Source organism: Aquarana catesbeiana, linkage group LG04 (genome assembly GCF_042186555.1).
Source record: "Aquarana catesbeiana isolate 2022-GZ linkage group LG04, ASM4218655v1, whole genome shotgun sequence".
Taxonomy (NCBI): domain Eukaryota; kingdom Metazoa; phylum Chordata; class Amphibia; order Anura; family Ranidae; genus Aquarana; species Aquarana catesbeiana.
In genome coordinates this window covers 381,397,736-381,418,370 of record NC_133327.1, presented here as the reverse complement: position 1 = coordinate 381,418,370, position 20,635 = coordinate 381,397,736, and the positions used below count along the sequence as shown (strand labels likewise).

The following is a 20,635-nucleotide window of genomic DNA, read 5'->3' as shown; positions in this document are numbered from 1 at the left end:
GCTCCCTCTGCTGTTACCATTTCACAGGAGGACATGGGCTGGTAGAAGAAACCACAGAGTGCAGCAGAAGAGCAGGCACCTGGAAGTATATCGGATGCTGACGGTTTTTCAGTAACGTTATATAACGCAGAGGTGTTTGGCAGAGCAGACGGCAGGAAGGGTGAATATTATATGCTGTTTCTTGCTTTGTAGGACATTTCAGCTATTTGCATAGTATTTCTGCAATATTTTCTTTTCTTTTGGTTCCAAAGTGATACATGTTATTCTTTTGGGTGGGGTAAACCTGATTTTTTTTTTTAAGCTATTTAACTTTCTTTATCTATTTTACATGTTAATTTGTATCATGACAGGTCATACACCTGCATGCCCCTGCTTCTTCAAGACTTGGATAGACATGTAATTAAAAGTGATTGTAAAGGCTGTGAATTTTTTATTTATTTTTTTTTAAATAAAAAAAATGTTATACTTGCCTGCTCTGTGTAATGGTTTTGCACAGAGCAGCCCTGATCCTCTTCTTTTTGGGTCCCCCACCAGTGGTCTTGGAACACCCCCAATAGCAAGTCTCTGCTATGGGGACACTCGAGCAGGGACACTCAAGAGCCACGCTCATGTGTATGGACACTCTCCATTCACAAACACAGAGCAGCTCGGCCACGCTCTCTCTTCATTGGTGCACTGGCTGTGATTGACAGCAGCAGGAGTCAATGAGGAAGGAGAGACCTGTAAGAGCCGCGCTCAGTGAAGTATGGCGGGGTGGGGGAGCTGCACCGAGAAGGTTTTTGACCTTTTAATGCATAGGATGCATTAAGGTAAAAAAAAAAAAACTTTCTGGCTTTAGAACCACTTTAATTACTGAACTTTTGTGGTTTTCATTTATGCATTAGGTTAACAAATTGATATAATCATCAATGCATTTTATAATGTATCCACGATGCTACATAGAGAAGTCATGTTGGTTAGAGTTAATCAAACCACGTTCCAATGTTGCAAATGGCAAAAAACAAATGATTCTTCGGTGTGCAATTAATTTTACATCTATGCGTAACTATGTTTAGTGTAGAACGTGTCAACCTACAGTATATTAAAATGTAGATGTTTTGACACTGTATTATTGCCTGAAAACTGGTCTTAATTGGAATGGAAGAGCTATATCTATGCACTAAACATGCTTGTTAAAATTAATACTTTTTTGTTTTGTCAGAAACTTTCAGGCAGCAGTTTGAATGTCCCATGTGCTCTCTTGTGTGTGCAAATGTTCAAGTTCTACAAGAACACGTAAATCTGCATTTGGAAGAAAACCTCTCTGATGAAGGTTGGTTTGTGATGTTTGCTATGGTTTTTGTATGGGAGAGACAGCAAAGACCCCCTTGATGTGTCTTACCTGCATAATAAGCAAGATTTCCCCGAGTGTGGGAGTGAGGTCAAGTGCTTACAACTCTGCAAGTTATGTTCCTTCTGTACATCTTTAGTTTCATTTTGAATTGAGTGTTACTGGTAGGGATGAGCTTCGAGTTCGAGTCGAACTCATGTTCGACTCGAACATTAGCTGTTCGCAAGTTCGCCGAACACCGAACAATTTGGGGTGTTCGCGGCAAATTCGAATGCCGCGGAACACCCTTTAAAAGTCTATGGGAGAAATCAAAAGTGCTAATTTTAAAGGCTTATATGCAAGTTATTGTCATAAAAAGTGTTTGGGGACCCGGGTCCTGCCCCAGGGGACATGTATCGATGCAAAAAAAAGTTTTAAAAACGGACGTTTTTTCAGGAGCAGTGATTTTAATAATGCTTAAAGTGAAACAATAAAAGTGTAATATCCCTTTAAATTTCGTACCTGGGGGGTGTCTATAGTATGCCTGTAAAGGGGCGCATGTTTCCCGTGTTTAGAACAGTCTGACAGCAAAATGACATTTGGAAGGAAAAAACACATTTAAAACTACCCGCGGCTATTGCATTGCTGACAATACACATAGAAGTTCATTGATAAAAACGGCATGGGAATTCCCCCCAGGAAAACCCCGAACCAATATTAAAAAAAAAAAAAATGACGTGGGGGGGTCCTTCTGGTAATATCCATACCAGACCCTTCAGGTCTGGTATGGATATTAAGGGGAACCCCGGCCAAAATTTAAAAAAAAAAATGACGTGGGGTTCCCCCTAAATTCCATACCAGACCCTTCAGGTCTGGTATGGATTTTAAGGGGAACCCCGCGCCAAAAAAAAAAAAAAAAAAAACGGCGTGGGGTTCCCCCAAAAATCCATACCAGACCCTTATCCGAGCACGCAACCTGGCAGGCCGCAGGAAAAGAGGGGGGGACGAGAGTGCGGCCCCCCCCCCCTCCTGAACCGTACCAGGCCACATGCCCTCAACATTGGGAGGGTGCTTTGGGGTAGCCCCCCAAAACACCTTGTCCCCATGTTGATGAGGACAAGGGCCTCATCCCCACAACCGTGGCCGGTGGTTGTGGGGGTCTGCGGGCGGGGGGCTTATCGGAATCTGGAAGCCCCCTTTAACAAGGGGACCCCCAGATCCCGGCCCCCCCCTGTGTGAAATGGTAAGGGGGTACTTACCCCTACCATTTCACTAAAAAACTGTCAAAATAGTTAAAAATGACAAGAGACAGTTTTTGACAATTCCTTTATTTAAATGCTTCTTCTATCTTCCTTCATCTTCTTCTTCTTCTGGTTCTTCTGGCTCTTCTGGTTCTTCCTCCGGCGTTCTCGTCCAGCATCTTCTCCGCGGCGTCTTCTATCTTCTTCTCCTCGGGCCGCTCCGCACCCATGGCATGAGGGGAGGCTCCCGCTCTTCTCTTCATCTTCTTCTTCATCCTCTTCTCTTCTTCATCTTCTTCATCTTCATCTTCTCTTCTTTTCTTCTGCGGGCCGCTCCGCATCCATGCATGGAGGGAGGCTCCCGCTGTGTGACGGCGTCTCCTCGTCTGACGGTTCTTAAATAACGGGGGGCGGGGCCACCCGGTGACCCCGCCCCCCTCTGACGCACGGGACATGACGGGACTTCCCTGTGGCATTCCCCGTGACGTCACAGGGAAGTCCCGTCAAGTCACCGTGCGTCAGAGGGGGGCGGGGTCACCGGGTGGCCCCGCCCCCCGTTATTTAAGAACCGTCAGACGAGGAGACGCCGTCACACAGCGGGAGCCTCCCTCCATGCATGGATGCGGAGCGGCCCGCAGAAGAAAAGAAGAGAAGATGAAGATGAAGAAGATGAAGAGAAGAGCGGGAGCCTCCCCCCCAATGCCATGGGTGCGGAGCGGCCCGAGGAGAAGAAGATAGAAGACGCCGCGGAGAAGATGCTGGACGAGAACGCCGGAGGAAGAACCAGAAGAGTCAGAAGAACCAGAAGAAGAAGAAGATGAAGGAAGATAGAAGAAGCATTTAAATAAAGGAATTGTCAAAAACTGTCTCTTGTCATTTTTAACTATTTTGACAGTTTTTTAGTGAAATGGTAGGGGTAAGTACCCCCTTACCATTTCACACAGGGGGGGGGCCGGGATCTGGGGGTCCCCTTGTTAAAGGGGGCTTCCAGATTCCGATAAGCCCCCCGCCCGCAGACCCCCACAACCACCGGCCACGGTTGTGGGGATGAGGCCCTTGTCCTCATCAACATGGGGACAAGGTGTTTTGGGGGGCTACCCCAAAGCACCCTCCCAATGTTGAGGGCATATGGCCTGGTACGGTTCAGGAGGGGGGGGGGGCCGCACTCTCGTCCCCCCCTCTTTTCCTGCGGCCTGCCAGGTTGCGTGCTCGGATAAGGGTCTGGTATGGATTTTTGGGGGAACCCCACGCCGTTTTTTTTTTTTTTTTTTTGGCGCGGGGTTCCCCTTAAAATCCATACCAGACCTGAAGGGTCTGGTATGGAATTTAGGGGGAACCCCACGTCTTTTTTTTTTTTAATTTTGGCCGGGGTTCCCCTTAATATCCATACCAGACCTGAAGGGCCTGGTATGGAATTTAGGGGGACCCCCCCACGTCATTTTTTTTTTTTTTTTAATTTTGCTTCGGGGTTTCCCTGGGGGGAATTCCCATGCCGTTTTTATCAATGAACTTCTATGTGTATTGTCGGCAATGCAATAGCCGCGGGTAGTTTTAAATGTGTTTTTTCCTTCCAAATGTCATTTTGCTGTCAGACTGTTCTAAACACAGGAAACATGCGCCCCTTTACAGGCATACTATAGACACCCCCCAGGTACGAAATTTAAAGGGATATTACACTTTTATTGTTTGACTTTAAGCATTATTAAAATCACTGCTCCTGAAAAAACGGCCGTTTTTAAAACTTTTTTTTTGCATTGATCCATGTCCCCTGGGGCAGGACCCAGGTCCCCAAACACTTTTTATGACAATAACTTGCATATAAGCCTTTAAAATTAGCACTTTTGATTATTCATGTTCGTGTCCCATAGACTTTAACGGTGTTCGCGTGTTCGAGCGAACTTTTTTCCTGTTCGCATGTTCTGGTGCGAACCGAACAGGGGGGGTGTTCGGCTCATCCCTAGTTACTGGTAAGTCCCTAGCACATAGGAATGCAAAAAAACAAACCTACCTCAGGATATACCATCAGTACACATGATCTTTCTCAGAAACCTCAGAGTTAATGAACCTGTTATGCCCCATACACACGGTCGGACATTGATCGGAAATTCCGACAACAAAATCCATGGATTTTTTCCGACGGATGTTGGCTCAAACTTGTCTTGCATACACACGGTCACACAAAGTTGTCGGAAAATCTGATCGATCTGAACGCGGTGACGTAAAACACGTACGTCGGGACTATAAACGGAGCAGTAGCCAATAGCTTTCATCTCTTTATTTATTCTGAGCATGCGTGGCAACTTGTGCGTCGGATTTGTGTACACACAATCGGAATTTCCGACAACGGATTTTGTTGTCGGAAAATTTTATAGCAAGCTCTCAAACTTTGTGTGTCAGAAATTCGGATGGAAAATGTGTGATGGAGCCTACACACGGTCGGAATTTCCGACAACAAGGTCCTATCACACATTTTCCGTCGGAAAATCCTATCGTGTGTACAGAGCTTAAGTGTAAAGTGAAGCTTGACAAGTATCATTTGTGACATCACCTTGACAGATAAGAAATGGCCAACAATGCATTGCTGCCTCCATCTTAACAAACAGAAAGATTGCTGACTGCTGTCACATTCAAGTAAGACACTTTACACATCAGCATATAATGGCATGCAAGTATGATTTCTTTATATGGTGGTGAGCTATTCCTAAAGGGCAGTACACACGGGCCGAATATCGTGCGGCATCGGTCGGTTCAATAGAAACCGGCCAACATTCAGCCCTTGCCTACTGCAGCCGGTCTGACAGAAGCCAGCTGTTTGGAAGGCTTTTGTCAAAGGGGCCTGACCGAAAAAGGTCTGCCGATCGGCACCCGATCACCACTCTTAACCAATGGCTGGGAGTGCTGACTAGTGTGTTCTGGGGGGGTGTCCTCCTATCCGAACACAATAGCACAGCAGTGGAGATCGCTGTACTAACAGCTTGTTAGTACAGCTGCTCTTCAGTTTTTATTTTGTTCAGCCTCCTGGTGTGTACCAGGCTTAAAGCTGGCCATACATGGATCAAAATTCAGACAGTTCAGCAGGGACAGGCCAAATTTCCATCCATGTATGGGCAGGTGTCTGTAAGTATAACTGCCCTTTTGGATTTGTGCCGCTGCCAACTATAGCAATGTGTTCTGAACAAAAAACATAAACTGTCTGAATCCTCCTCTCTGTCAGAATACAAAAGATCAGCGGGAGAGTCAAACAGTTTATTTTTTTTTTCTAACCCTTTGTTTGAATGAAAAAAATATTTATTCATGTATGAGATGCTTAAAGATAAGTGGTAATGGTAAAATTCCACTTGCATGCATAAATGATGGCTCTATGCTGCTACTTCTGAAAAGCACAGTGTTTGTAAACAGAGTAACATTGATTTTAATGTCTCTTGGATTACCCTTAAGAGCCCTTTCACACTGGGGCGGCGTCGGCGGTAAAACGCCGCTATTATTAGCGGCGTTTTACCGTTGGTATGCGGCCGCTAGCGGGGCAGTTTTACCCCCCACTAGCGGCCGAGAAAGGGTTAAATACCACCGCAAAGCGCCTCTGCAGAGGCGCTTTGCCAGCGGTATAGCCACGCCGTCCCATTGATTTCAATGGGCAGGAGCGGTATACACACCGCTCCTTCGCTCCGAAGATGCTGCTGGCAGGACTTTTTTTACCATCCTGCCAGCACACCACTCCAGTGTGAAAAGCGGGTCTTTCAGGGCACTTTGCAGGCGCTATTTTTAGCGCTGTAGCACCTGCAAAGTGCCCCAGTGTGAAAGGGGTCTAACGGTGCTTTCGACAGCCGATTTCACTTTTTCATCAGACAAAAGCTGGATGTGCAGGCTATAAAATTTTTGTCGGAACTCAAATTTTTGTTTTGTGAACTCAACGTCTGATTTTCGGATGGTCAGTACAGAAATCCGTCACACAAGTCGAAAGTACAAACACACATGATCAGAATCAAGGAACAGCTGGGAAGTGTTCGGTCTTGTAAACTAGCATTCGTAATGTAGAATTAACATTCGTGACGTGGCAATTAATGTCAAAATGCAGTATTTTAAAAGGCATTTGTTTTGTAGTGATATAAATATTATTATGGTTGTTGTATGATTTTTTTTTTTTTTTGGGGGGGGAAGTTACCACAACACCATTATCACTGAGTTTTTAAGATCAAAGATACAACTATGTTGGTGTCTCTTGTTCATTTTCCATTGTATTGTTTTTAATGTAACTGCCTACTCCCAAACTGTCATTTGAAGAAAAGCACATAGCCAAGTATTATTCTAAACAATTTTTTTTATTGTGCAGAAAATCCCAACAGAAATTAAATTAGAGATGCTATCTGCCATCCAAATAAAAATAACTTAACAAAAAAGTGCGAATCAAAGCTTGCCATACTTCTACTAACATGAAATTAGCAGAAGGGGCCAAAAGGGTGGCGTTTGAGAAATGAATTTCCTCTTTATACTCTCATAGTACGTCACTACGTTCGTGTTTATCAAACGACAATTTGCGGATAGTTAGTATGCTAGACAAAATCATGGACATGCGCTTTTGACAAAAATCAGATGCTCGGTCGTAGAACAATCGAACTGTGTGTAGGAGGCCTTAGTCTTAGTACAAAGTAAAGCATAGACAGTGTTTTAGGATATTTTGTCAAGTTTTTCCTGTTTTTAGTAGTGTTAATTCATTATTTAGGGCATGGTACAGTATTTATATGCCGTATTATTGTATTCACTCTGTGTTACAAAGGTTGTGCAGCAATAAGCACCACAAGTTTTATCTTTATAGTCTTGTGTCAAGTTACCGCACTGCATACTAGATTCTGTTTTTTTTTATGTTTCCTTTATTATCTATTTTCTGTAGCTTCTCCTGTCAAAGTTTTCAGAGATTCAATGCTGGCCAGACAGCTACAGGATGAAGAAGACAAAAAACGAAGAGCGGAGGAGTCTGAGAAAGAGAAGGAGGAATTTAAGAAATTGCAGGTAGTCCTTGAAGGACCATCATTGTGAGGAAAAAAACTGTTACATTGTTATATTTGCAAGTACTTAACTGGGTCTTTCTTTTAATCAGTAAAGGTTTTTTTTTCATTTTTTTTTTTTAAAGCCTTATTCCCTGCCATCATCACCCGTGAACTACAAGTGATGGTGACAGGAACTGAGCGAGTCTGATACAGTTATGGGGCAAAAGTGCACCTTTTAGAGGTCGTTCACAATCTAGGGGGATTTACTAAAACTGGAGCATTCAGAATCTGGTGCAGCTGTGCATGGTAGCCAATCAGCTTCTAACTTGTTCAATTAAGCTGACAAAATGGAAGCTGATTGGTTTCTATGCAGAGCTGCACCAGATTCTGAGTGCTCCAGTTTTAGTAAATATTCCCCCTCTGTGTTTAATTTCTTGCAGTGCATTTTAAGGTATTACTATCCAACCTAATAGAAAATGCACTTGTTGAAACTTCATCGAAAAAGCACCAAAGAATTAAAAAGCAGTGCTCTAAGACCCCTTTCACAGTGGGGCGCTTTGCAGGTGCTACAGCGCTAAAAATAGGGCCTGCAAAGTGCCCTGAAAGAACCGCCGCTGTCTCTTCAGTGTGAAAGCCCGAGGGCTTTCACACGAGCGGTGCGCTGGCAGGATAGTAAAAAAAGTCCTGCTAGCAGCATCTTAGGAGCGATGTGTATACCGCTCCTGCCCATTGAAATCAATGGGGCAGCGCGGCTATACCGCCAGCAAAGCGCTGCTGCACTAGCACTTTGCGGGTGGTTTTTTACCCTCTCTCTCCTTTTAACCCCTGCTAGCGGCCGAATACCTCCGCAAATACGACTAAAAATAGCGGCGCTTTACCGCCGACCCTGCCCCAGTGTGAAAGGGGCCTAAGACAGGCTGGTCACTAGAAGCTAGGCATGGACCTGAACAAAAAAAAGCAAATAGATGGACCTTATGGAGCATGCAACCTACTGTAATTAGACTTTCAATCATTTTTGTTTTTTAAATTGAATATATATGGTGCTCTGAACACCTGTTCCAAAGATGGTAGTCTTGTCTGCCACACAGTGCACTGATTATATTGGATTGTAGTAAACACATACAAGTAATTGTAAAAAAAAGAAAAAGAATTACACATTTTAGGTGATGACCAAAACTAAAATGTGTTTTAAGGTGGCAGCAGAGCTGGGGCTGGAGCAATGAGATGTCTGCAAATAGTGTTTAGTTGTGAAATCAATGCTTGTGTCATTGTGAAGCCCCCAAGCCTAGGATGTATGGGGGGAAAACTGCCTAAATGGGATTAAGCCCCATACTTGACCGTATTACAAATCTTCTGCAGATAAGATACCCTTTTTTATTTTAACTGTATATTTAACTTTTCTGAAGGTCAACTTTACCATTAATAACTTCCACCAGCTGAAAATACACTGTAGTTTCCCTTAAAAAGCTGGTGTAGTTTGTGTGCTTTAACTCCAAAGAGCAAATAAAAAGAAAATTCTGTTACAGTCTTGAAAAAAACTGCAATATAGGGATGAAATCAAATCTTTTTTTCTTTTTTTTTTTTTTTTTTTTGTAGAGGTTTACCTTTTTTCAGATAATTTTAGTATCTTTAATGCATTGCCTTATGTTTATTCAGAGCCAGTTTGGGCTAGACAACTCTGGTGGCTATCGACAACAATCTGTGCAGAATCTAGAAAGGGCTGTTGCAAGGGGACGCTTACAGCCTATGGAATTTCACCTACAGAAAGCTCAGATAATGGAATCTATAGCTACTGGTTTAGACGATGGAAAAACAAGAACATCAGGTTAGAGCTTTTACTTTCATTATCTTTTTTTATTCTAGGGAAAAGTTCCTACATAACTTCACTTAGCTGCATACAGTGGTGTATTTAGGTTTTGTGCTGCCCTAGGCCTGACTAAATTCATGCACCCCTAATTTAAATACGACCCACCCTTCCTGTCAAGGCCACACCCCTTCCTATTTAAGACCCACCCTATTTGTAAACCACACCACTTCCAGACCCCCGCCCCTTCCATCTCCCCCCTGGCAGCAAAAATACCCCCTTTCAGCACAAATTCTCACCCTCATATAACCCCTTCCAGTACAAATCCCCCTTCTCAGCACAAATCCCCCCTCTTAGCACAAATCCTCCCTCATCTCTCCCTCCCAGCATAAATCCCTCTCTCAGCACAAATCCTCTCCCATCTCCCCTTGCCAGCATAAATTCTCCCTCTCAGCACAAATCCTCTCCCATCTCCCCCTCCCAGCATAAATCCTCACTTTCAGAAAAAAACCTCCCTCATCTCAAACCTGTGCCTCCTTCTCTCTCCTCCCAGTACAAGTTTTCCAGTATGGTGAAGCAGTGGGCGGGATTTCCCGATGTGTGAAAACAAGTCCCGTCTCCCACACCACGGCGCAGCACACAAGGCCGCCACTGGTCAGGCACCTCAGTGGCTGTGGGGGGGGGTGGATGTGGCCGCCAATGGCGTGAGCGGGAGGAGGCCCCTGGGACTCAGGAGGACGGGTCGGGCAGGGGAGGTTTTTGGCCGGGGGGGGGGTGGCTTTTTTGCCCCCCCCCCTCAAAGTGCCAGCCTAGGCCAAGACACAGCTGTGGCTGCATACAGTTATGCCGTGTGTGGGCTCCATCTGACTTTTTCCATCGGAATTTCCAACACACAAAGTTTGAGAGCAGACTATAACATTTTCCGACAACAAAATCCGTTCGCGTAAATTCCGACCGTGTGTGGACAATTCCGACGCACAAAGTGCCATGCTCATGCTCAGAATAAATTAAGAGAAAAAAGCTATTGGCTACTGCCCCATTTATTGTCCTGACGTATGTGTTTTACGCCACCGCATTCAGAACGATCGGATTTTCTGACAACTTTGTGTGACCGTGTGTATGCAAAACAAGTTTGAGCCAACATCCGTCGGAAAAAATCCATGGATTTTGTTGTCGGAATGTCCGACCGTGTGTACAGGGCATTAGAGGCTGCATTTTAGAGCATAGCAGTGTTGCTGATTTCCCTTTATGTGGCGATGGTAACAGAATCTTTTGTGGATATGTATTTCCTCTTTTTTATGGTCTGCATTAAAAAAAAAATTGATATCCTATGATCATGACATTTTTTCATATTTTACATTCCTCATTTGAGCCAACAGGTTGAGCTTTAGGCTCTCTTTTTACATATTTACATTAACAAATTGTCTGTTGCTTATTGACTTCCATAGCTGAAACTAAAATGTATGCACAGAAGTGGTTGACTCATTCCTTATCGTAAGGCTCAGTCCTAAGTTTCTTTCATGTTAGCTAATGTTTTAAATATATATGGTCCTTCCTGTGTATTCTTGGGGTTGGCAACAAATCTTATCCAATAATGAAATCAATGGTAATGCTCTAAATAAAACTATATTGGTGCTTTCCTTCTAATATCTGGACCTAAGAGCTGCTTCAGTTGACTTACACCAACTTGCTGTTTGTGTGATTGGTATGCTTCACATTTTAAAGTGGAACTTTATCCATAACAACTTGATAAAAAAATAATGTTCTTTAGGAAGGAACATACATTTCACATTAATAATTTTGCTTCCAAAATGAGTATGTGCTGTAAATTGCCTCTAGCATTGTTCCTGTTTTCTTCTTGCTGGAGGCTGCCATTTTGCTGAAGCCTAAAGCCCCTGAACAGCAGTAAATCATAAAGCGGAACTAAACCCATCGATTTAACAGTTTCAAAAAACGGTTACATTCCTGGAATGCCGGGATTTCTAATGCCCTGGTCGGACTTTCCGACAGAATATGTGCGTTCGGAGCTTGTTGTCGGAAATTCCGACCGTGTGTGGGCTCCATCTGACTTTTTCCATCGTAATTTCTGACACACAAAGTTTGAGAGCAGGCTATAAAATTTTCCGACAAAATCCGTTTGCGTAAATTCTGACCATGTGTGGACAATTCCGACGCACAAAGTGCCACGCATGCTCAGAATAAATTAAGAGACGAAAGCTATTGGCTACTGCCCCATTTATAGTCCCGACGTACGTGTTTTACGTAACCGCGTTCAGAACGATCGGATTTTCCGACAACTTTGTGCGATCTTGTATATACAAAACAAGTTTGAGCCAACATCCGTCTGGAAAAAATCCATGGATTTTGTTGTCGGAATGTCCGATTGTGTGTACAGGGCATAACTGTCACATTTGCTTGAGTCCTCAACCAATCTGTCAAACCATCAAATAGCCGAGTCCTAAATGACCACATGTGCAGCACCGTGGCAGTTGCAGAACAAACAGAAGCAGCTTCCTTGGCTGTAAAGGATAAGAGGGTTTCATTCTGTTTTAATGCTGTCAGCAGATTGGTCTCTACAAATTCGTCAGTGCCTAAAAAAAAAAAAAAAAAAAAAAAAAAAAAAAAAAATAGAGAACAACTGAGCATGTGCAGAGCGGGATGAGACCATGTATTACTGGATTTTAAACAGTATAGCCACTTATTTTTAAGGTTTTACATAGCTATACCTGCAAAAGGGGCCAGCCTGAAATGATCTAGCGGAACTTAATTTTGCGACTAAAGTTCCAAAAGTATATGTGTAAAAAAAAACGAAACCACGGACATACAACAATAGTTAAAAAATGAATAAATAGAAAAAAAAAAGCTGAAACAAAATTGTCCCCAAACCATTATAGTTTCCCTTTTTGAAGATCAGATGAATTATTCATGCATTATTGGCTTTTCAGTTACTTTCCTGCTTGTCTGTCAATTCTGAAAGAACTTATGGAGAATAGAACAGGGAATATATTTTATTTCTACACACTATTAAGCAGTCTTGGGGATCTCCTGGAAAATTTTTATAACTCGGCAGTCTGAGGACCGAACCCTGTCTAAAGTACATTTAAAGGGTAACTCCACTTTCGCGGGAAAACAAATTGGCAAATAAAGAAAAAATATAGCATATACAATTGCGACACAGGTCATATTGTAATTTGAATGTTCTTAAAAATGACCTTTTGCTTTTCAATCTGCAGCCGCTGTCATTTTCTGTAAATGCAATGCAATATGGCTGCCTGGAGGCTTTCTGTACACAGTGGGGTTGATTTACTAAAACTGGAGAGTGCAAAATCTGGGGCAGCTGTGCATGGTAGCCAAATAGCTTTTAACTTCAGCTTGTTCAATTAAGCTTTGGCAATAAAACCTGGAAGCTAATTGGTTTATATACAGCGCTGCACCAAATTCTGCACTCACCAGTTTGGTAAATAATCCCCACGGTGTACTGAAACCCCCCAGAAACATAATTTCCTGCTTGTGCGATTGACTCGCCAATTTTCTCAGTCAGAATTCAGACATCCCCTGCAACAAAAATTTTATTTTTGTTGAGATTCTCCCTGTAGGAACACATCTAAAGGGATGCAGGCCCAGCAGATTTCCTCATTAGTGTTGTGCAGGTTGTGGGCGATTAGCTTCAAGTAGACAGTTCTCAGAGCGGTAATCCAGCCATATGCAAGGTTAAAGGGGTTGTAAAGGTAAAAGTTTTTTTTCACCTTAATGCATTCTATGCGTTAAGGTAAAAAAACATCTGACAATAATGCCCCCAGCCCCCCCGTTTTACTTACCTGACCCCTCGAAAGTCCCGCACTCACCCCTTGACATCCGCTTTGTTGATCAGCCTGGCCGCTGATTGGCTAGAGCGGATGGATTGAAAGCAGCGTAGCCATTGGCTCGCGCTGCTGTCAATCACATCCAATGACGCGGCGCGCCGGGGGCGGGGCCGAGTGATACAGTGAGCGGCTATGGCCGCCGGCTGTATCACGGGAGCGCGCCCGCAAGAACTCGCCATCATGCGAGCTCGCATGAAGGTGATTAGTTCTTGCGGGGAGGAGCTGAAACAGTCACCGAGGGACCCCAGAAGACCAGGTTCGGGGCCACTCTGTGCAAAACGAGCTGCACAGTGGAGGTAAGTATAACATGTTTGTTATTTAAAAAAAAAAAAAAAAAAATGTTATCTTTAGTGTTCCTTTAAGGGCTTGATCAGCAAAGCAGCAACAGACAATTATTCCCATGCAGGGGTAGAAAACATAGTCTCAAAGCAAAAGTCCAACAAACAAAGGCAAAGGCACCAGTGGGCTATGGTAATGGGGCATAGGGGCTGCCTTTTGACTCTCGGGGCATGACTCACAATATTTTACGTGGGCATGTATCCCAGGTCAAAAGAAATGCTGGACAACACGTTCTTTGGTCTTTTTCATAGGCCAGATGACCACCCAGGGGATGTTAATGGGCCAGGTTCAGCACTGTCCTCCTATAGGGGCCAGGTACCACGAGTTGTTCCACAACCTCACCTCAAATTTTGTCAACCTGATACAGCATGTCCTGGTTAACCGCCATATGAGGAAACACATTCTCCAGCCCCGGGTCCCATTGTTTACCTTAACATTTTTCCAGGCTTGTATAAGAGTAGGATCTTGTAACTGGGTGGTCCCGAAGTTGTCCAGAGAAACCTCCTAGCTCCGGCACACCGGGCAACTCTAGAGACTCAGGGGTCACCTCCGGTTCACCCACACAGACTGCTAGGGGAAAAGACACATTTTCATAAGGGGTCACCCCTACAGCATTTTCATCAACCTTTGGTTCAAAGGGGTTGGGGTTCCCCCTTGCAGTCCCACTAGGAAGTCCAGGGTCAAGACTCTTCTCCTTCCTACTGCAAAGTTCCTGGACAGTGGAAAGTCTCTCCCCAATATTACACTGTGCAACAGGATAGGGGACACGGCCACTTTATGGCAAATGGAACCTGAGCTGGTTTCAAAGGTCACCAGTGCTGTGGGGTATTTTAGTCGCCATGCACACATACCACTCCTACCTGATGCTGGGTCAGCAGTTCACGGTCCACCAGCCAGGTATAGACCAGGGTGACCAAACTTCCAGAGTCCAGGAGGGCATGCACACTTTTCCCCTTTATCTTTACAACAGAGCTCGGCATGTCCAGATCAGCAACTAGGCCCGGGCAAGCAAATGGGGACATGCGTCAAACTACATCACATTCCATAGGCTCTGAGTTCAAGGGACAGTTAGCAGCGATGTGACCCCACTCACTGCACCACCAAAACTGGGGATGCCCACGGGTTCCTCTGGGGCTTCCCAGACGGGGTCTTTCAACAGGGGGTGATGCTCCGACCATTCTCGCCTGTGTTTCGGGACCTCCTCTTTTCGGATTTACCAACTGTGTTACTGGGGTTGACCGGATGGCCATGGGAGGGAGGTCTTTTGACCGCTCGGGATCTTGCACCTGCAGACCCAGCAACCAGGTCCTTTCGCTGCAAAGTAGCGCTCCACCAGCTCAACCAGAACATCCTTTCAATTTGGATCAGATTGAACTCACCCACCTCTGCAACTCAGGAGGTAGAGCTCTCAGGAACCGGTCCATTGCAACTCTTTCCACTATTTGGGGCCCTGTGAGTATCTCAGACTGCAGCCACCATTTGACCAGGTTGATTAGGTCATACATGTGGGAGCAGGGGGATCCATCTGCCTTGAAACTCCAGCTGTGTACTCGCTGCGCTCTCACTGCCGTTTTGATGCCCAGCTACCGCAAGATCTCAGCTTTTAGTTTGTCATAATGTCGGGCATCCTCAGCAGACAAGTCAAGCGCAGCCCAGCGGTCTTTAGGCCAGGCCTGCCACTCAGCAGTTCTCTCAATTGTACCTAGGAAGGCTTCCACATCATCCTGGAATGTCATCTTTTGTAGAAAGTGACTTTTGGTGCCTGGCAGGGTGTCACCAGGGGACCCTGTGGAGACATTTGCAACCTGGGCTGGGATCTGCTGGAGTACTTCTGCTAAGGCCTGTCGGTCTTTCTCAGCTGCCAGAGCCAAAGCAACCACCATTTTATTGGTTTGGTGCTGCTAAGTAGCTAGCATTTTACTGATTTCTTGTTGCTGTGTAGCCGCTTGCTGCTGCTGAACAGCCAACATTCGATTTTTCTTGCTGTGCGGCATTACTTTGGACCGAGGCCGTTATCAAGTCCTCCATGCTGCAGATTCACAATTACTCTGCAGTACACAGTGCTTTTAAGTGGTTTAGACCCACACACTGCTGTCCTTTTTAACACCGCTGACACAATGTTCACACAGCTTAATTCAATGCAGTCTTTAAACCTGTACACATTGTAGCCAGCAAACTTTACTTTCAGCGTGGATCAGTAGAGGGATTGCCTGCGTCCGTTTCCACCAATTGTGGGCAATTAGCTTCAAGTAGAGAGCTCTCAGAAGTAATCCAGCCATATGCAAGGTTGGGGGCTTCCTGGCCATGTTTATTTGGTCAGCAAAGCAGCAACAGACAAGGATTCCCACGCAGGGGTAGAAAACGGTCTCAAAACAAGTCCACCAAACATAATGTAAGCCTCCTGGCTAATAGACCCTATTGAGTCTGCTTCAGTCCTGCAGGCATGTTCCCTCACAGCCTGATTCCTTCTCTCTCAGCTCCACCACTGATTCTACTCAGGTAAGTCAAAATTATACCCCAGGTGGGGAGCAAGGTGTGGCCAGTCCTCAAGCCCTTGCTGCCTACAGACCTTTCACTGTCACTCATTTATCTTAAGAACCTCAAAATCCTGTGTGGCAGATACACCTCATCGATCACTGACAGGGGCTGTCTGTCACAAGGTGCATAGCTGATAGATACCATATTTTTTGGTGTATAACATGCACTTTTCCCCCCTTTTAAAATAGGGGGGAAATTGTTTGCACATGTTATACTCTGCCGCAGAGGGAACGAGCACCGCCTAAATAGACAGAGCCAGATCTGTGTGCTCTGCTCACAGTCACGCCCAGTCCCTCCCACTGGATGGCTCCTAGCATTGATGTCCCAGCATTGGACACTGATCAGGCTGCAGTGAGGAGTAAGGCTGCAGATGTGCAATGATCAGGCTGCAGTGAGGAGCAGGGCTGCAGATGTGCAATGATCAGGCTGCAGTGGTGCAATGATGGGCAAGGCTGCAGTGAGGAGCAAGGCTGCAAATGTGCAATGATCAGGCTGCAGATGTGCAATGATGGGCAAGGTTGCAGATGGGCACTGATCAGGCTGCAGTGAGGAGCAAGGCTGCAGATGGGCATTGATCAGGCTTCATTAATGGGCAATGGCGAGACTGCAGATGGGCACAGATCAGGCTGCTAAAAAATGGGGAATGGTGAGGCTGCAGATGGGCACGGAGAAGGCTGCATTGATGGGCATTGACTCTCTTATCTTGATCCAAAATTCTTTATTTAAAATTGTATTTTCTTACTGAAACTAAGGTGCGTGTTATACGCTGATAATTTAGGCAATTATGAAACCACTCCCATTAGACCCACTCAGCACAAAGGGACACACAAGGGATATGACCTTCAGAATAACAAAAGGTAGGAATCTGCATCAAAGGTTGTTATAATTCCTTGCAATGTACATACATCGCTCAGGTGGAATTTTTTTTTTTTTTTTTTGTGGAGTTGCGCTTTGAATTTGAAATGTAGAATTTAATATTTGCTTCTATTCAGATGTGATTTGCAGTATTTTGTGATTGTAAAGCCTTGCTTAAAAAAACAAAACAAACGTGTTATACTTGCCTCCTCTGTGCAGTTGGTTTTGAACAGAGCAGCCTGGATCCTCTTCTCGGGTCCCTCTTCACTGCTCTTGGACCCTCCCTCCTGATGAGTGCCCCCATAGACCAGCAGCTTGCTTTGGGGCATTCGAGCCGAGCTGCAGCCGTGTGTCCATTCAAACACGCAGCTGCCATTCAGCCCCGCCCCCTCTCTACCCTGATTGGCTAACTGACTTTGACAGCCGTGGGAGCCAATGGCACCGTGGCTGTGCCCCAGCCAATCGGGAGAAGAGTCTTGGACGGCCGAGAGAATCGTAGACCTCGCTTGGATAGAGAAGGGGCTCAGGGTAAGTGTTGAGGGATGCTGGGGAGGCTTCTACACACAGAAGGCATTTTTATCTTTACAATTCCTTTAACTTGGAGTAGGGTAAAGTGCCTCAACCAATTCTGCTTCAATGCACATCAGCAGCTTCCTACCTACAATTTTATTTTCTGCATCATCAAAGGCTTCCCATTCTTTAGATGGCTATATGCATTTCAAGTTAATTGTACAATCTATATGTAGTACAAGGTTCTTCCAGATTTGATATATATATTAGCTTGTTTGTTTAGCTAGTCGCTACACTACATAGAGTTTTTCTTTCTCGAACATCACGGGACACAGAGCCACAGTAATTACTGATGGGTTATATAGGTATCACTGGTGATTGGACACTGGCACACCCTATCAGGAAGTTCAACCCTCTATATAATCCCTCCCCCTTGCAGGGATACCTCAGTTTTTTACGCCAGTGTCTTAGGTGATGGACGTGTAAAGATGTCCTGTGCTGAGCTCCAAAGGGAATATCCTAAGATCCTATACTGGGGCAAGCCAGGCGAACCGGATCCATTCAAAGTGTCTTTTCATGGCCGAATTGAATGGTACCCGGGCCTCGTGTCCGAAGAAACGAGGTTTTACCCGTAATGCTTCTCTTTTTAGAGAGCTGGACCCCGCAGATCAGAAAATGGCTTTAAACTTCCTAATTTCTGGCGAGGTGCTTTACGGTCCCAGAACTGTTGGATCCCCCTACTGATGGGGGCCCCAGTCTGACGGTTTTTTCAAACGGAGCCCACCGTGAGAGGTGAAGATTGGGTCTGTGTAAACAGCACCCTGCGGCTGGATAAGGTAAGAGGAGATTCCACAGAATTTTTGAGTTCTAGTGGCTTTTCTCCTTTAAGGTAAATGCATGCTATGCCTATTGTGACCACCGGGGGCTGCCAAGAGCACAAACCTGCACATGCTGACTCTGTCTCAGGTGTTGTAATCGCTGATTATGTCCCAGCGTCTCAAGCAGGCTGCAAACAGGTAAGGTGGAAGGGGGGATTTCTCATGTTTGAATGTTCCCCCCCCAGGCTAGAGAGGGGCCACAGGGGTCTAGAAAGTGGTTATACCACCCGGGCTCTGCGGCCTAATGGCCACCATCTCTGAAGATAGCCGTTTAGGCAGATCTTGTTACCAGCCTCCCTCCTCCAGCCTTTCTTCAGAAGCATGACAGGAGAGTCGGCAGTGCGGGAAGCGCTCGTTTTTTTTTAAAACTCGAGGGGGGGGGGGGCGGTAGAGGAGGGGGCGGGACGTAAGCACAGAGTGCTTAGACTCCCACTCAGGCCAGCTGCAGGCTATTAAAGGCACTCTGTACAGGTGCACTCAGCCTTCTGAGAGACCCAGAGCTGACAGTCGCATGTAAGGTGGGACACAGGCATTCTCCTAGGCAGCATTTACTGAAGTAACACCAGACTGAGCATTGGGTAGCAAGGCTTTTAGCCAGACTACATCGCTCAGTGGGCAGTGTTCATTTGTATACCTCACACCTTGTTGCTTTGCACTATGGGTAGAAGAGGTTCAAGCACCCCAGGAACCAGAGACACTAGGGGATCTCGTTCAGGTTCTGAGGGCCCCCTGTCGGCAGCATCCTCCCCCCCCTAAAGATGGGCCAGGGACGGCTAGCCGGGGAGAGCCATCGGGGTCAGGGGCTACACCTGCCTCTGGCACTTCAGCCCCTGTATATATTACACAAGAGGTTTTTTCCTCAACCATTAATGGTCTAGAGGAAAGATTAATGGCCGTGATTACGTCTTCACTCAGTGGAAGAAAACGCACTAGGCTTTCCTCTGTTCCCCAAGACCCTCAGACAGAGGAGCTCTGGGATAAAGGAGATGAATCCCTTTCAGAGGATCGGGATGGGACGGATGATTCCTATTCGGGGGAATCGGGTGGAGAGGGACCCTCTGCGACTTCTCAAGAGGAGAAAGTCTTAGTGCAGATCCTCACTGGATTGGTCCGCTCCACATTTAAGTTGCCCATACCTGAAACTGCTAAAGAATCCTCTTCTGCTTTGGGGTCACTGAAACCTTTCCAAGCAGCACATGCTTTTCCTGTTCATACTTTACTTGAAAAGCTCATTTATTCTGAGTGGGATCACCCAGACAAATGTTTTTTTCCGCCGAGAAAGTTTTCAACACTTTATCCGATGGAAGAAAAGTTTATTAAAATGTGGGGAATACCGGCTATTGATGCCGCCATTTCCTCCGTAAATAATAGCCTGACTTGTCCTGTAGACAATGCTCAGATGCTCAGGGATCCTGTAGATAAGAGGATGGAATCCCTATTGAAGGATGTTTTCTCCTTAGCAGGATCAGTGGCCCAACCTGCAGTAGCAGCGATTGGAGTCTGTCAATACTTAAAAGACCATGTTAAGCAGGTCATCAAAGTATTACCTGAACAGCAGGCCCAGGGGTTTGCTAACCTTCCAGCGGCCTTATGCTTTGTGGTTGACGCCATTAGAGATTCTATCGTGCAAACCTCCCGTCTTTCACTGGGGTTGGTGCATATACGTAGAATCCTATGGTTGAAAAATTGGTCAGCCGAAGCACCATGTAAGAAGCTACTGGCTGGGTTTCCATTTCGTGGTGCAAGGTTGTTTGGAGAGGACTTGGATAACTATATCAAGAGAATCTCTTGTGGGAAAAGCACTCTTACCTGTCAAGAAAAAGAGTAAGCGTCCCTCTTTCAAACGGACTCTTTCCCCAGCGCCGGGGGCTTCAGCCTCCAGGCAGTCTCGACGGCCGCCTCCATCGGGGTCCAGAGACAAGAGTCAACCCCAGGGACAAAAGAAGTCCTGGGGAAAGAAGCCTACTAGGCAAAACACTAAGACCTCTGCATGAGGGGCCGCCCCCGCTCACTCGAGTGGGGGGAAGACTGCGACAGTTCTCAGAGCTCTGGCACGAGGACTTCCAGGACAGATGGGTAGTCTCCACGGTAACCTTAGGGTACAAGCTGGAGTTTCAGGAATTCCCTTCTCCTCGGTTCCTCAGATCAAATGTTCCCAGAGAAGAAGCAGTCGCTCCTTCTAGCGTTAGAGCGACTTTTGTCACAGGAGGTCATTATGATAGTTCCCGCAAAGGACCAGGGATTGGGCTTCTATTCCAACCTTTTTACGGTCCAAAAGCCAAATGGGGATGTCAGGCCCATTTTGGACTTAAG

At 45.6% G+C, this 20,635-nt stretch overlaps 1 protein-coding gene across 6 annotated transcripts in view; it reads left to right on the top strand.

Annotated features, from left to right (window-relative positions):
- The window catches only part of ZUP1 (zinc finger containing ubiquitin peptidase 1), a 96,719-nt gene that overhangs the window by 7,884 nt on the left and 68,200 nt on the right, over window positions 1-20,635 (top strand). For all 6 annotated transcript variants that reach the window (XM_073627129.1, XM_073627130.1, XM_073627128.1 and 3 more), the window contains exons 3-5: window positions 1,202-1,312; window positions 7,439-7,557; window positions 9,192-9,360. In XM_073627129.1, coding sequence (XP_073483230.1) covers window positions 1,202-1,312; window positions 7,439-7,557; window positions 9,192-9,360 — 399 coding nt within the window. The remainder of the gene's footprint in view (window positions 1-1,201; window positions 1,313-7,438; window positions 7,558-9,191; window positions 9,361-20,635) is intronic.